This window comes from Bicyclus anynana, chromosome 18 (genome assembly GCF_947172395.1).
Source record: "Bicyclus anynana chromosome 18, ilBicAnyn1.1, whole genome shotgun sequence".
NCBI lineage: Eukaryota > Metazoa > Arthropoda > Insecta > Lepidoptera > Nymphalidae > Bicyclus > Bicyclus anynana.
In genome coordinates, this window is record NC_069100.1 from 11,405,052 (window position 1) to 11,419,695 (window position 14,644).

The 14,644-nt window shown below is 36.3% G+C and overlaps 1 protein-coding gene across 1 annotated transcript in view; it reads right to left on the reverse strand.

The window, feature by feature from the left end:
- Window positions 1-2,936: 2,936 nt before the first annotated feature.
- The window catches only part of LOC112050014 (uncharacterized), a 48,488-nt gene continuing 36,780 nt past the window's right edge, over window positions 2,937-14,644 (reverse strand). The window contains exons 6-20 of the mRNA XM_024088126.2: window positions 13,559-13,915; window positions 12,966-13,104; window positions 11,994-12,145; window positions 11,374-11,512; window positions 10,636-10,811; window positions 9,580-9,715; window positions 8,310-8,474; window positions 8,114-8,214; window positions 7,222-7,824; window positions 6,591-6,707; window positions 5,827-5,893; window positions 5,176-5,276; window positions 4,725-4,907; window positions 4,281-4,422; window positions 2,937-4,088 (exon numbers count right to left, since the gene is read on the reverse strand). Coding sequence (XP_023943894.2) covers window positions 3,008-4,088; window positions 4,281-4,422; window positions 4,725-4,907; window positions 5,176-5,276; window positions 5,827-5,893; window positions 6,591-6,707; window positions 7,222-7,824; window positions 8,114-8,214; window positions 8,310-8,474; window positions 9,580-9,715; window positions 10,636-10,811; window positions 11,374-11,512; window positions 11,994-12,145; window positions 12,966-13,104; window positions 13,559-13,915 — 3,659 coding nt within the window. The 3' untranslated portion in view covers window positions 2,937-3,007. The remainder of the gene's footprint in view (window positions 4,089-4,280; window positions 4,423-4,724; window positions 4,908-5,175; window positions 5,277-5,826; window positions 5,894-6,590; window positions 6,708-7,221; window positions 7,825-8,113; window positions 8,215-8,309; window positions 8,475-9,579; window positions 9,716-10,635; window positions 10,812-11,373; window positions 11,513-11,993; window positions 12,146-12,965; window positions 13,105-13,558; window positions 13,916-14,644) is intronic.

Sequence of the window (14,644 nt, forward strand, 5' to 3'; positions counted from 1 at the left end):
AACCTGCATACCAGAGAATTTCTTAATTCTCTGCGTGTGATGTCTGCCAATCCGCATTGGGCCAGCGTGGTGGACTATTGGCCTAACCCCTCTCATTCTGAGACGAGACTCGAGCTCAGCAGTGAGCCGTATATGGGTTGATAACGACGACGACGACGATATTGCTAATACATTACATTGATAAACTCTTAAGTAAAGTAAATCATTATCAGCTTATTTAACGACCCACGACAAGACCAGCCCCTGTAGCCAAGCGGCATATCGATTCTCTTTCTTAGATAGCAAACGTTTCGAAAACTAGAAAAATGTATGGCAGGGGCAGGCCTCGCTCCTGCGCTGCACCAATGTGGATTGGCGAGCTTAGGGTGGCAAACGGTGGCATCCATATATTGCGGATGTCCAGGCAACTCGTACAAAAAGATTTGCATCTACATTTCTAAATCGTACAGCAAAAATTTGGAATGCCCTTCCGACGTTTGTGTTTCCTGACACATATAATTTGGACACCTTCAAAGCTAGAGTGAATAGGCATCTTCTAGGTAAGCGCGCTCCAACTTAGACCGCATTAATGCTTACCATCAGGCTTAATTGTAGTCAAGCGCTGGCATAAAAAAGGGTGAGAATCTTTACTTTAAATAAGACAGAAGGGCTGGCTCATTTTTCGCGCAAAGGATCAGCCTGGCTGTCCAGCGCGGAAATGCAGCCAGTATTCTTGCCACCATTCCACGTGGGCGTGATTTGTTTAGTAATTAGGTTAAGTTAGCTTAAGTTCCTTATTGTATTCTTTCTCTTTAAATAATAAATCTGCAGAGAGGTTAATTCTGTACTGTGGCATAGCTCGTCCGGGGAAGTACTGCCGCCTGCTTATATCATGTGTCTTAACCTCAGACCAATTATTGTATAGGACCTGCCTCGCTGGACGTTACTTTTCTGTCAAAGTATATGATCAACGATCTAATGCGATTATAGAAACTGTCTCTATAGTATTGATGTTAAATAGTTGTAATCGTGTTCGTCGGTTAAAGAGCTCCGTAAAAATACCTTTTTGTGTAATTGAATTGTGTAAAAAACGAGCAAAAACTTCTAGTTTAGTATAAGATATATACCAAATCTAAGCTCGTTTTCTTCAGAAAATGACAGACAATTTTGTTCGTGACAATGAGTGCGATACAGGTCCTTCTATAATTGGTCTGAGGTCTTAACACATACCTCAAAACTTTATATTTTTTCTTCTGATTGTGTGGCCCTTAATGGGACCCCAGCGGCGTTACCAGGGGCTTGGGCTACCGCAGAAGTATCGCCTGATGGGTCCCGAAGGCAGAAGCAGAAGAGATAGACGGAACGACTCTCTAAGGGTGTCTCCTCTGAGACTCAAATTTATATGCCAATAGTGGGACGTGTTTCTTGAATGTCGTGGTAAGTGTTGCTTTGTTTATAAATTATGCTTTACCATTTACGAGTACCTTCAGATGTTTCACCTGCTTAGTCCATCAATTGTTCTTGAACTTAGTCGATACCGTGTCTTTAAGAAAAATATCCGAGAAGTATTTTTTTTTTTTATTCTTACAAGTTAGCCCTTGACAACAATCTCACCTGATTGTAAGTGATGATGCAGTCTAAGATGGAAGCGGGCTAACTTGTTAGGAGGAGTATGAAAATCCACACCCCTTTCGGTTTCTACACGGCATCGTACCGGAACGCTAAATCGCTTGGCGTGTACGTCGTACGTTGTACGTCTTTGCCGGATGGTAACTAGCCACGGCCAAAGCCTCCAACCAGCCAGACCTGGACAAATTAAGAAAATCTCAATCTACCCAGCCGGGGATCGAACCCAGGACCTCCGTCTTGTAAATCCACCGAGCGTACCACTGCGCCACGGAGGCCGTCAAAATTAGTATTTATTAGTTAATGTAGTATTATTTATTTAATAAAAATAAATAAAGGAACCTACCATAGTCGTGAACCATTGCATTGTGTCTATTTACACTCATATAAGATGGTCTTAAGTAAAGAATATTGGAAGGGCACGAATCACTTGCACGTGAAATGGTTTTTTTATGGAAATGGGTACAACAGGATAGGTTAGATCGACAACAAATAAAAAAAATATTCATGCTAAAAAAATTACTATTCTATTTTATTCATGAAAAATCACAAACAAATATTTATGGTAACTCTCAGATCACTAAAATGCATAACATCTAAATATTACAATATTTTTTTTTTATTATAAATAATAAATCATTGAGTAAATTTCTGCATCTAACAATTATAATCACTGTATTACTGTATATATTGAATTTGATATCTAAAAAATAATACTAATAACTATTTCTATAAAAATACATCAAATCAATTATTCGAAATAATTTAAATTATTATTATTTTTATAAATATTTTTTTTTCTATGTTTATACCCAAAATATGTCTTATACAATAAATATACAAAGTATCAAATAATGTTATACTTAATATAAAATGTATATTTGATCGTCAAATCAACGCAAAAGTCACAGTTTTAAGTCAAATTGACAATTGTTTAATATATAATACTAAATTTAAAACTATATTTCTTAAGAAGAATATGGTAATTAAAAACCTATTGTGATATAAATTCTTATACTTAATTTAGAAAATAACAAAATACTTGTATTAAAATTATTAATTATATTAAATTAAAATAAAGAAAAATGCAAAACAATTCGATACATTGTCAGTGTAAATAAAAATGTCTCATTATAAAAAGTGGCAGTGGAAATTTACCTTTGACTTTACTAGATATATTAAAAATAAATAAAATGTAAACGTTCTCAAAGTTCTATTTGTATAGTTCCTCTGGACCTAATCAGTAATGTTAAATATAGTACGAATGTTAATTAATAATATACAAATTAATATAAATAAATATTTCGTTCTAGTTTTATACTTACTTCTGACGTAAGTGTTATCGTTTCAATATCAGATTAATGGTTGATCAACCAATCGATAAACATTTCGCTTCATTCCATTAACTTTTTATACCTTCGGTAGCATTTTTATTCTTTTCTCTTTCTAACAATCTCTTTCTTACTTCTTCAGGGTTGTATCTCTTTTTATAAACCCTCCTCACGCGTCTTATTGGATTAGTGTTTCGAGTTCTAATGTTTTTTTTCTTTGTACTCGCTGTTGGTATCACAGAAGGTGCACGGTTCTCTTCGAGACGTAGGTTCTTTGCACGTCGCGATGAATTTGTATACAACTCCCTTTGGTCTCTGATCGTTGCATCATAAAACACCTTCCCATTTACAACTGCTTTTCTTATATTCTCAGTAGTTGCAGTACTCAACACTCTTGGCGGTCTAACAAAAGTTGTCTCGCTCACTTCGAGACTTTTGTCATTTATAAATTTACTTTTCTCTATATCGTCTTTGGATACTTTTTGTATAACACCTCTCCTTTCTGTTGTTGGGAATCTGTTACCAAAATTAAAATCTATGAAATCTTTATCCAGCGATATACTCTTTGATTCCAAGTCTTTTTGCGAACGTTTATGTATAACTAGTTTTCCTGCACGTCTTGACGCTAAAAGTCTTCCTATAGCTTCGATTTGTTTCTCCTCTGCTTCTAAAGTCTTAAAATCAGATATTTTGTCACCTTTAACGTCTTCTATATCGTAAACTTCAATCGATTTAGTGAAATCATGAAGCTTTCCATCTATTCCACTAATTATATCTTCCTCTTCTATGTTAGAAACGACAGGCTTACTCTGTGTATCTGTATTGTTAATTTTTATTTGTGTTTCGGTAACACTTTCCAATACAGTTTCATTAACTTCTGGTTTATAAGTAGTTGTTGTTTGATTATCTACTTTGAGTTCATAGATATCGTCTTCGTCTCCTGTGATATTTATTCTTTTTTCGGCTCTAGGATTGTTGTCCACAGATCTACTTTCTAAATCGTTTTCCGCAGGTTTGTCTATGTTTAAGCGTTTTGTATCAGGTTTGTCTTTGGGTCGGATGTCGTATCTCTCAGTGGTTGTAGTCTCGTTGTATCTGAAGTACGTCATGTTTGGCGGTGGGCCTTTGTGTAGATACGCTACTGGCCAGTACCTGGAAAAGAAAAAAAGATTCAAGGTCACGCATAATAATTGTATTATTGTGATATCAACACATAGAAGTTAATTTATCATCTGTCTCGTCAACGAGCATTGGCAAAACGAAAATACATTAGATTCGATTTCGCAGTTCCTCATTACAATTACCTTTAATAACTATTTTTTGTAATTAAGTTTATTTTCTTACCTTGGTACCCCCAAACCACCAGTGGCAGGGGGTTCTCCATCTTCAGGTGAAGGCACTGGTACCCAGTACCCAGAGCCCGGTCTTGCGGGATTCCTTTGGTATTTGATGTGCGGTCTATCTTCTATTGGAACTCGAGTATAACCTGAAAATATAATTTTAATTTAGAATTCTTTTGTATTACCACCACCAAACACGAAAAAACCCTTTACCCCTTACGAAGAATATTATTCAAGCGAATATTTTTTATAACAAACTAGCAGCCATACGCGGTTTCGCCCGCGTAGTTTCTGTTCTTGTGTACTTAATGAAATCTTTCTATTGGAATTACAATTTCCAAAATCGAAACCTCACAAATTTTACCTGTTTATAATATCTATTAGTTTACTAGTATAGATAATAACAATTGATTATTTTGTCTGTTTGATTATTTTGTATTTATATTACCTGGTAAAGGATTTCCATTCTTGTCATAATAGGCTTGAGGTCCATTTTTATATAGATCATCCCAGTATCTTCTATCACCTTCTGACAGATAGCCTCCGGGATAGAACCTGTCCTTGTCTTTAGAACCGTAGCTTGGTTTATCTAACGGTTTCAGATTTTGGTCAGGTCTTGGGCGGATCGCCTCTGAAAGGTCAATTAAAAATAATATTAGCAGTCAGTAACAAATTTCACGTTTTAATAACTGCTTGTAATGTACCTAAGACTGTTTGAAACAAATGAATTTAGATTTTTCTTTTTTTGTCATTTGCTATTTTCAGCAACAATCTATTGTCTTTTTTTCTTAATCTAAAATTCTAAATCTTATACTGAAACTTTTCTAGATATATTTGTGCTTATCTTTAAAATTGTGTACGATTTACGTGTGACTGTGTGTTTTTTTTGCTGATCGTACCTCTTTGTCCTTGTGAGGGGTGCGGTACGTTGTGTTGGTGGTAAGGGTAGTACTTCTCGCTGCACGGACGCCATTGGTCGTGGGACGGACCGACGTAGCACCTGAAACCATATTTTACAACTCATCATTATCATCACTAACAACCTCAGACCAATTATTGTATAGGACCTGCTTCGCTAGACGTTACTTTTCTGACTAAGTATATGATCAACGATCTAATGCGATTATAAAAGCTGTCTCTATAGAATCGATGGTAAATAGATGTTATCGTGTTCGTCGGTTAAAGAGCTCCTTTTTGTGTAATTGGATTGTGTGAAAAACTTCTAGTTTAGTATAACATATATACAAAATCTAAGCACTTTTTCCTCAGAAATGTCAGACAATTTTGTTCGTGACTATGAGTGCGATACAGGTCCTTCTATAATTGGTCTGAGTTAACAACCGATGGACGTCGCGGCTACTGAAGCGATTTGGCTGAAATTTGGAATGGAGATCGATTTTACTTTGGATTAACACAGAGGCTACAACTTTTAATCCCGGAAACGTCCATGGTTCCCGCGTTATATGTAAAAAACTGAATTCCACGCGGACTAAATCGTGGGCGTCCGCTACTTAGGAAAAAACGGCGTGATGGATAAGATGTATTATTACCATGGTTTCCGGAATCCTTCGCTGTAACCACACCTGTGGGTAGCAGCGCAGCAGTAGTCCCACGAACCTAAAAACAGAATTTTAAGCAAAACATTTTAATTAAATTACTCATATGTCCAAACTAATAAAACTGTTTTTGTTTTTTTTATTGTTTGTCTTTGTTTGCTGAGTGTATTCGAATAAAAAAATCTTTTCGTTGGATGGTCATGGTTAATCGAGGAAGGATTACATGACATTGCGGTCAAAGTTACGCAAAAATAGTATAACTAAAGTTCTAAAAAATAGTTTACGCAGAGAACTTTGAACATAGTTGTAGCATAAATGCATTATGAAAACAGCAAAATATTTCGATTCATCATCATCATAACAGTCGATGGACGTCCACTGCAGGACATGGGCTTTTTGTAGGGACTTGCAAACATCACGATCCTGAGCTTCCTGCATTTGGCAAATATCTGCGAATCGCTTGATTTCGTCAATCCATCTGGTGAGGGGGTCGACCAACACTGCACTACCTAGTGCGGGGTCGCCGTTCCAGCGCCTTGGGACCCGAACGTCCATCGGCACTGCGAACTACGTGTTTATTACCACTTAAGCTTCGCGACATTCGCCTTTGATTATTCATTACTAAAGAATAATCAAATTATTTTGCTTTCATTATTATCCTGGTAGGCTTACATGTTCTTACTAACTCTTCTATATTAATTTTTAATTCTATAGCTTAAACTGAAATAAAAATGTATTTATTTATTATTAATACTCACCAATTTCCCCACCCTCCGGCTCGCAAGCCCAGTGTCCTGCTATGACGTTCTGCTCACAGACCGTGCCCTTCCTACAGGGGAATCCTGACACTGTATAGTGTCGCCATGACACCGACACTGGAAATTGTTACTTTGTTAATTTATCTATTTTATTGTTGTTGGTATCTTAACTAGTCTTTCAGTGCCTTTACAAAAATTTAAAAAATGTTTATCAACATTAAAGTAAGTCGAGGTTATAATAGAATTGATGACAAAGATTATTGGAAGCTGCGAGTCTGTTTTGTTCTTTATACAAGAGAAAGATACAAAAATCACTAACTCAATTGCTTGCTTTTTGCGTAGAAAGAATCTTTCCAAACTGGTGGAATCAATCTCACTAATATAATTGGTTTTTCAAATATCCCCTGACAATATATACCTCAAGTTTCAAGTCATGAGAATTAACACCTAAGTCTTTGATTCATCTAAAGCCAGCATAACCAACATCTATGAAAAATACACTAAATTTAATTTTATTAATACCTGAGAATAAGTAAACACACACGCACACGCACACGCACGCATACCCTTCAGATATACAGCAATTTTTCTTAAAGTGCCATTAACAAAAATACAAATTGAAAATACTTACAAGACTCATCAATTTTATCCACTGGTCTCTGTACTGGAGGTCTATATCCTACATCTTGAGCTGGATATCCAACTGGTCTACCTCCAGAACTTGGTTTGAACCCTGGACCTCCACTATAGTCTGGTCTATCCGGTCCAGTGTATGGAGGATACGCTGGTCCGTATGAAGGATAACTTGGTCCACTCGAATAGGGCGGTTTATATCCGGGTTTATATCCAGGTTTATAACCGGATACACTTGGACCAGGTGGCGAATAATCAGGTTGATAACTTGGTCTATAAACCGGGCGGTGCGGTTCATAGCTTGGTGGATTCGATTCATATTCTCCAGCTGGATAACTTGGTTTAAAATTGGAACCAGATGAATAACTGGGTGGACCGGATGGGTAAGTAGGTGGTCCGGATGGATAACTAGGTGGTCCAGATGGATAACTAGGTGGACCACTCGGCCCAGTTATTTCAGGACCACTTGGAATGTAACCCGGTTTTAATGGTGGTCCTAAATCGTAACCCGGTTTATAACCGGTTTCTGGAACATAAGGTTTGGGATGTTCTGGGGCTGGGTAACCTGGTCCTGTCGGGCCTGAGCTGATGATGTAGGTTTCTGTAAAGAAATTATTTTCTAAGTCTACATAGGTAGGTAGGTTAGGCTTGGCTTAATGGTAAAGATAAAAGCAGCTAATGGTAGTATAGTATGGAAGTACGTTCTTCCCTAGAAGATCCTCTATTCATTTTGACCCATTTCCCACAATCAGGAGTGAATAGGGAACGAAAACCTTTGCGAGAATTAAAGAAATTCATTCTGGTTGGCCTATGCTTTGGCCGCACCGAATTAAATTTCTACCCCGGTTCGCAAAAGTCATAGATCCAGATCTGTCTATTTTTAGCCATACCTGGTGGAGGTGGCGCAAAGTCTGGCGCAGACGCTGTCCCAGGGTAAGTTTCTTCTATAGTTGGAGCTGACAACGGTCGAGGGACTTCCAGGGATGGAACTCTAAACAACAGTAGATAATATTGTGTTAAAAAACAAAGAAGCTAGGCGACACAAGATTTTGATATACTACTAGCATATATAAGATAAAATCTTACTCGTATTCTCCCTTTCCGTGGAACTTTCGCCAGCATTGTCCGTTGAAGAGGTCGAAAGCAAACAGAAGATCGTCAGCGGAATGCTCATAATCCACTCCTCGTTGCAGATCGAAGAGGCGAATCTCTGATAGCAGACAGTTCTCGGAATCGGGAGCTGCATTGTTGCTACAAGAGATTTTATTTAAAGGTTTATAAATATAACGAAATTATTTTACCTACACGCGAGGATGTAAAGAGAAGAATTTCAAACTGCTGGAGTTATTGGACTTGAGAGGCTATGAAAGACCATAACTTTCATATTCACATTAAGAGCAAGCTGTTACACCTGCATATTACTGTATTACAGTGATTCCATGGAAAGCTAAGATTTTCGAATCTTTAAACAATATATGTCTTAGATGACCAAAGGCAAGCTCTGAGGTCAGGTCCTAAGGATAAGCATTGTATACAAAAAACCTAAAGAATGTAGGTATTAGTCATCATATGAGTGTAAGAGAGGACGATATGCCTTAGATGACCAAAGGCAAGCTTTAAGGTCAGGTCTAATTGATAGGCATTGTATACAAAAAACCTAAGGAATGTATTCATCATCAGAGGATGTCTAAGAGAGGATGATATGGAATACGATGATATATTACCCACGTTACCATACAATTCTAAGCCCTCATTCGCACGAGAGTTTTTTAACGGACACTAAAAAGCGTTCAAATGCAACAAATGCATTCCCAAGTAGATAGTAAGGAGCAGTGTTGCATTTTAAATTTTGAGCGTTGGAAACAGTCCTTCATTTAACTTCACACTATATTCGATGTGCCAAATATCTCAACTCTCGTTGAAATGTTGGTTGATATGATTATGATATAGCCATGTCGATGTCAAAGCCTTAATAAGCCAAAGAAACGGGTTCCATCCCCACCCGCTGGACTATTGTCGTACCTACACCTAACAGAGTTTTCCGACTTATTGGAGAGGAATAGGAATATTGGTCAAATTAAAAATATATATATTTTACTCTGTAAGGATCACCATCAGATGATCCTGACTAGCACCAACAACAATGTCAGAGGCACATTTGCAACATAACCAACATTCTAATTCCATCAGGTAGCTATTAAAAGTCTGCAAAGTAGCCCAACCCATGAGTCGAATTCAGGACCTATATATCCGTTGCTAAACAATTTAACCACTAGACCAACGAGGCAGATTTAAATATCAAGATATGTTGTAAACGAAAGTACCAGGGTATTATAAGTTATTGATGTAACCATACTTGAAAGAGAAGCTCAGGCAAGTAAACGGCGCATCAGTACAGGCGTGGCCACAAGCTCTTTCGTCTTTGGCATGCGCGCGGCCCCTTACAGAGATAGGTGTCAGTTTTGCTGCGTTTTCATATTGGAGGTAACATTCTGGAAATAAAATTATAATAAATTAATTCATCATATATTTTCTTTACATATTAGATGAAATTCATTTTTAAAGTATGCTCGTGTATCCTACACGCAAATTAGAGAGAAAGTAAATCGTTTAGGAGAGTTACGAGTAAGTTTTTTCAAGCTTTAAGAAAAATTAAGTGTTGTGTGTGATTTTACTCAGCTAATAAATCATTCAAAATAGTTTCTTTTAGTTTTTTATTTTATTTATATATTTATATTATTCTCCTCTATGGTTTTAGCATTGGAAGTTTCTTAATAAAACCATAGATTACAAGAAAAACTTTCTCGAAAAATAGTGCAAGTAATTTCCTTTTTAAGACGCCTATTATGTATTTACTTTGTATTTCTACTTGTATATATATATTATATATATTATATATATTATATATTTCGCATAAACTATAGTTTTTTTATATAGAAAGTCGTTTAAAATTGAATTTTAATTTCAGTATTTATGTTTATAACTAGTCTATAATTTCGTAGAGAGGACTCATTTCAATCATTGTTTTTGTTATCATCTATTAGAACATAAAAAAAACAAGAACAGATTTTCAAGATGCCTATTTCCTCTTGCCTTGAAGATGTTCAGATTCAGGATGATCGCAGGAAATACTGAAGCCGGAAGGGCAAAAGAAATTGCAAACTTTTACTGTGCTAATAAGTAATCCTCCGAAGTAACTTTCAATTTACGTAGATACGTAAATTGAAAGTTGTTACTTCGGATTGTAAGTATGTTATATACGCCATTGGTCACCTATTTAATTAGATAAATAAATATGACCGATGGCGTATATAACTTACTATATATCTGTAAAAATCGACGTGGCGTGCCATCATTCTTGTGGTTTACCAAAATTCTGCCTCAAGAAGTCAAGAACAGATCAAAAACGTACGTGGTTCTCGGTTAACATCGTCATACAAAGCCGGTTCACACCCTCTTCCATAATTGCCTCTAGAATACAGCTCGTGCTTGTTGGGAGTTAACCCATGGTTCAGTTCAAGGGATGTAGGCGGTGAGGAAGTTAGGAGACAATTCTCAAGGTCATCGCCGATAGTCGGTGCGTCAAACCTGTAGCAAAAAAAATACATTTGAAAATGTGTATATTTATTTTAGGACTTTATTAAAATTAATAAATAGTTAATTTTATAGCTAATAAATAGTTAATTTTATAGCTAGACTCAAAAATGGATTTTTTGGTAGAGTATGTATTACATATCTGCAATTTTTGCAAATATTACTAAGTAATCCTTTTTCTATGGGATGTGTTTTTATCTAAATGCGAATTTTCAAGGATTTTTTTTGATTATATATAATATATAAGCAGTTTATTTTTGTAAGAATATTTGCATCATAATCATAAACGACCCATATTTGGATCACCGTTGAGCTCGAGTCTCCTCTCAGTATGAGAGAATTTAGGCCTTAGTCCACCACGCTGTCCAAATGCGGATTGGCAGACTTCACACACATAGAGAATTAAGAAAATTCTTAGGTATGCAGGTGTCCTCACGATGTCTTTCCTTCACCATTTGAGACACGTATTTTAATTTCTTATTTGCATACTTCCAAATAATATTAGGAATTATCTTTTCTTTTAAGCATTTTTTTAGTAAAATAATAAAGTTCTCACCTAAAACTAAATCCTCTGCAGAAGAAGCTGTGTGCTCGAATGCACTCCGCCTCGCATGCTCCCAGCCCGGTCACAGTGATGGCCGCCCTCACTGCTTTGCCACTCACTGCTGCCCCGGAACGAACGTGCCAAAAGCATTCTGTAAAATATAGCACAATTTTTATTACGTGCAAAGTCGATATTTGGCAGGGAGGTAGTTTATAATTAGTAAATCCACGCTAAGAACGGATTTTGCGAGAGGGGCAGATTAAAATAATGTAGGTATAGAATTCGAACAGTTTTATTATAAATATATTTATTTTTTTACAAATTTTCAAGCCCTTCAAGGGTTGAATTGTAACAGACAGACAAGAAATCGAAAAAAAATATTGTTGGCATCAGTATCGATTATATAAACAAACAAAAATTTTCAAAACATCTTCAATATTACATGTATTCAATATTACATACAATGTACATTCTGTACAAAATGTACAGAAATCGTATTACAAGTATAGATTCTAGATGGCGCTGGCGTACTTTATGCCACGCTAACGTTTGTTGTTACAAATCGTATAAGTAAAATCTAAATTTACAAAAAGAAGTATAGATATAGATAGATTTTAAGAATGTAAGCTAACCGCTCTCAACCCAGGGCTTAGTGCTGATGGTCTGACAGTCCTGGTGCAGTGGCATTGCGTACACGTCAGACCCGCTGTCAGCTGACATCTCCAGACCTCTGTAGGGCCTCTCACTGAGGAAACAGTTGTCTGAGCCTGGAGAACTGGAATATCTGAAAGTAGACTCAAAAATGTTCAAATATATTATCTCTGACACCATTACTGGTGTGTTGTTTTATAGGGAGCTCCTGAATTTCCTTACTAGCAAAGGTTAGTCGATGATTTTCTATCCTTTAATTTCAATGACGCAAAAAACGATTAATACCTCTTTGACACTATTAGTTGTGTGTTGGATATTAAGGATTAATGAAGAAAGAAAAAACGTTTATTTTAAAATTGTGCCACACACCACAATGCCGAAGCACCGATGCAGCGTCCGATGCCTCAACCACCTGAGCAAGGCAAGACCAAAACTTAAGTAGTAAAAGCATTAAACACCACATAAGGATATAATATATTCATATACCTAATATATATTCATAATAAGGAAGTTTTATTTTTTAAATACTACGTTATTGCCATACTCTTAATATTTTTGGCTGGTGGGAGGCTTCGGTTCTGGTTAGTTAGACTAGTTACCACCCTACCGACAAGACGTAACGCCAAGTGATTTAGTGTTCCGGTACGATGTCGTGCAGAAACCGAAAAGGATGTGGATTTTCATCCTCCGCCTAACAAGTTAGTCCGTTTACATGTTAGATTGCATCATCACTTACCATCAGAGATAGTAGTCAAGGGCTAACTTGTAAAGAATAAAAAAAAATTACCAATATTCTATTCCTATACTAGTCGTAAAGATTGTGGTATAAGTCAGTACTATAGTAGTCCATCAAGCTGGTTATAAACCTATGAAATTTTCGTGTCGAGTCCGACACTTTAACCGTGGGTATATTGTGGCTACGTTAACTACTAAAGGTTGTTGGTTAAACGTACCTGTAACTATATGATACGCATTTGAACTCCCTCTCCCCAAAACAGGCGGCTTCACACTCGACTACCGTATGAGCTAGCAAAGATCGTCTGATCGCTCCAGATCCCAACGACATGCCTGGTCTGCGTCGAGAAGAACAGTCTGAAACGTAGCAATATTAATTCAGAATTAGCATTTCATTGACATCAAAACAAATTCAAATTAAATAATCTAAACAATCATAAGTTCAAACAATACTAAGAAATCGGTGATAATGACTCCACAGTGAGAAAAATCTAATTAAGCTTCCTATTTGATTCTAATAAAATTAAATAGAAGAGCATGCCAAGGTATAAGACATACCTAAACACACTTTCGAAAAACATCTCCTTCAGCAGTTGAGTGTAAAAGAAACTCTCTTAAATACAGAAATAGAAACAGTTAGAATGGTTCGTCTATGGTGTTTTTTTTAATTATTTTTTTTAAATTCATACTAACTGTACTTATAGTGTTACAAATTACTCAAAAGTCTCTATTTTTAGAGGTTATTTTCTTATTTAAAAGCACGAAATCCCAACCAATCACTAATGCTCAAAAAAATGTAAAAAAATATAACCTTTAGTAGAATCATCACTTCTTGATTCAAACTCGTGATCTTTTGCCCTAAAACCATCTCCATGTTCTTTCCAGAAGCTTCCAGAGCTATTCCACCTGCCCTTCTTCCAAGCTCCGTAACCGTATCCGTAATCTACCCATTCTCCATTCTTTTGGAGACTGTGGTAATTAAAATCTTCTTTCTGGTTATAGTGTTTGACGCCTTGGTAAGAGTTGTATGGTTCGGTGATTCCCCAATGGTTTTTGGATTTGTGGAAATCGTTTCTGTCTTTGTAAGATGTATGGATGCCTCCATAGTTTCCTCCATATTGTCCCCAGCTCTCGTCTGTCCGTCGATCGTCGTTATTTTTAATTACGCCTGTAAAATGTTTGAAACTTGTTAAAAAATGCTTTTTACTGTCATGGCAAACGTTTTTAAGCCATTAAACTTCTGTTATATAAAGTTCCAAAAACTCTATTAAAAATAGTGGGTAGCACTATTAAACAGACAACATTCATTAAAATCCGTCGAAAAATATTGTTTTGTAAGTTTATTTCAGGTCAGCTAGGTTATGTGTAGTTTTCCGCAAAATCTCAGTAAATGAGGACTTTATAATATACTCAGAGGCACAATTATCCGAGTATATTAAAGTGGGCGGTTAATTGTGCCTCTGAGTATATTATAAAGTCATAATTTACTGAGAATGCTCCCATATCAGAGTGAGGCATACCTACTGGTACAAGTATGAGAGTATCTTTTCATAATTATGATGCGTTATTGTAGGTACTTTTGTCGGGCTTTTGTGAAAAATAAAGCGGGAAAATTTATACTGTACAGTCCGAATCGGGTGTTTCGTTCTATAATCTCCTTCAAATTTTACAACTATTCGGAATAGGTATTTAATAAGTATAAGGTATCTTACAGCTTATATAAACTTCTCCAAGGCATATCTCTCTGCCAAAATGCTTACCATTTCTCAGGTCAGGTTTGAGACGAAAATTAAACCAACCAGGTTTTCGGGTGTTTTAACCCTACACTTTTCCTCTATGCTACATGATGCACCCGCAAGGTAAGACCACATAATGCTAATAATTATAATCGTCTCAT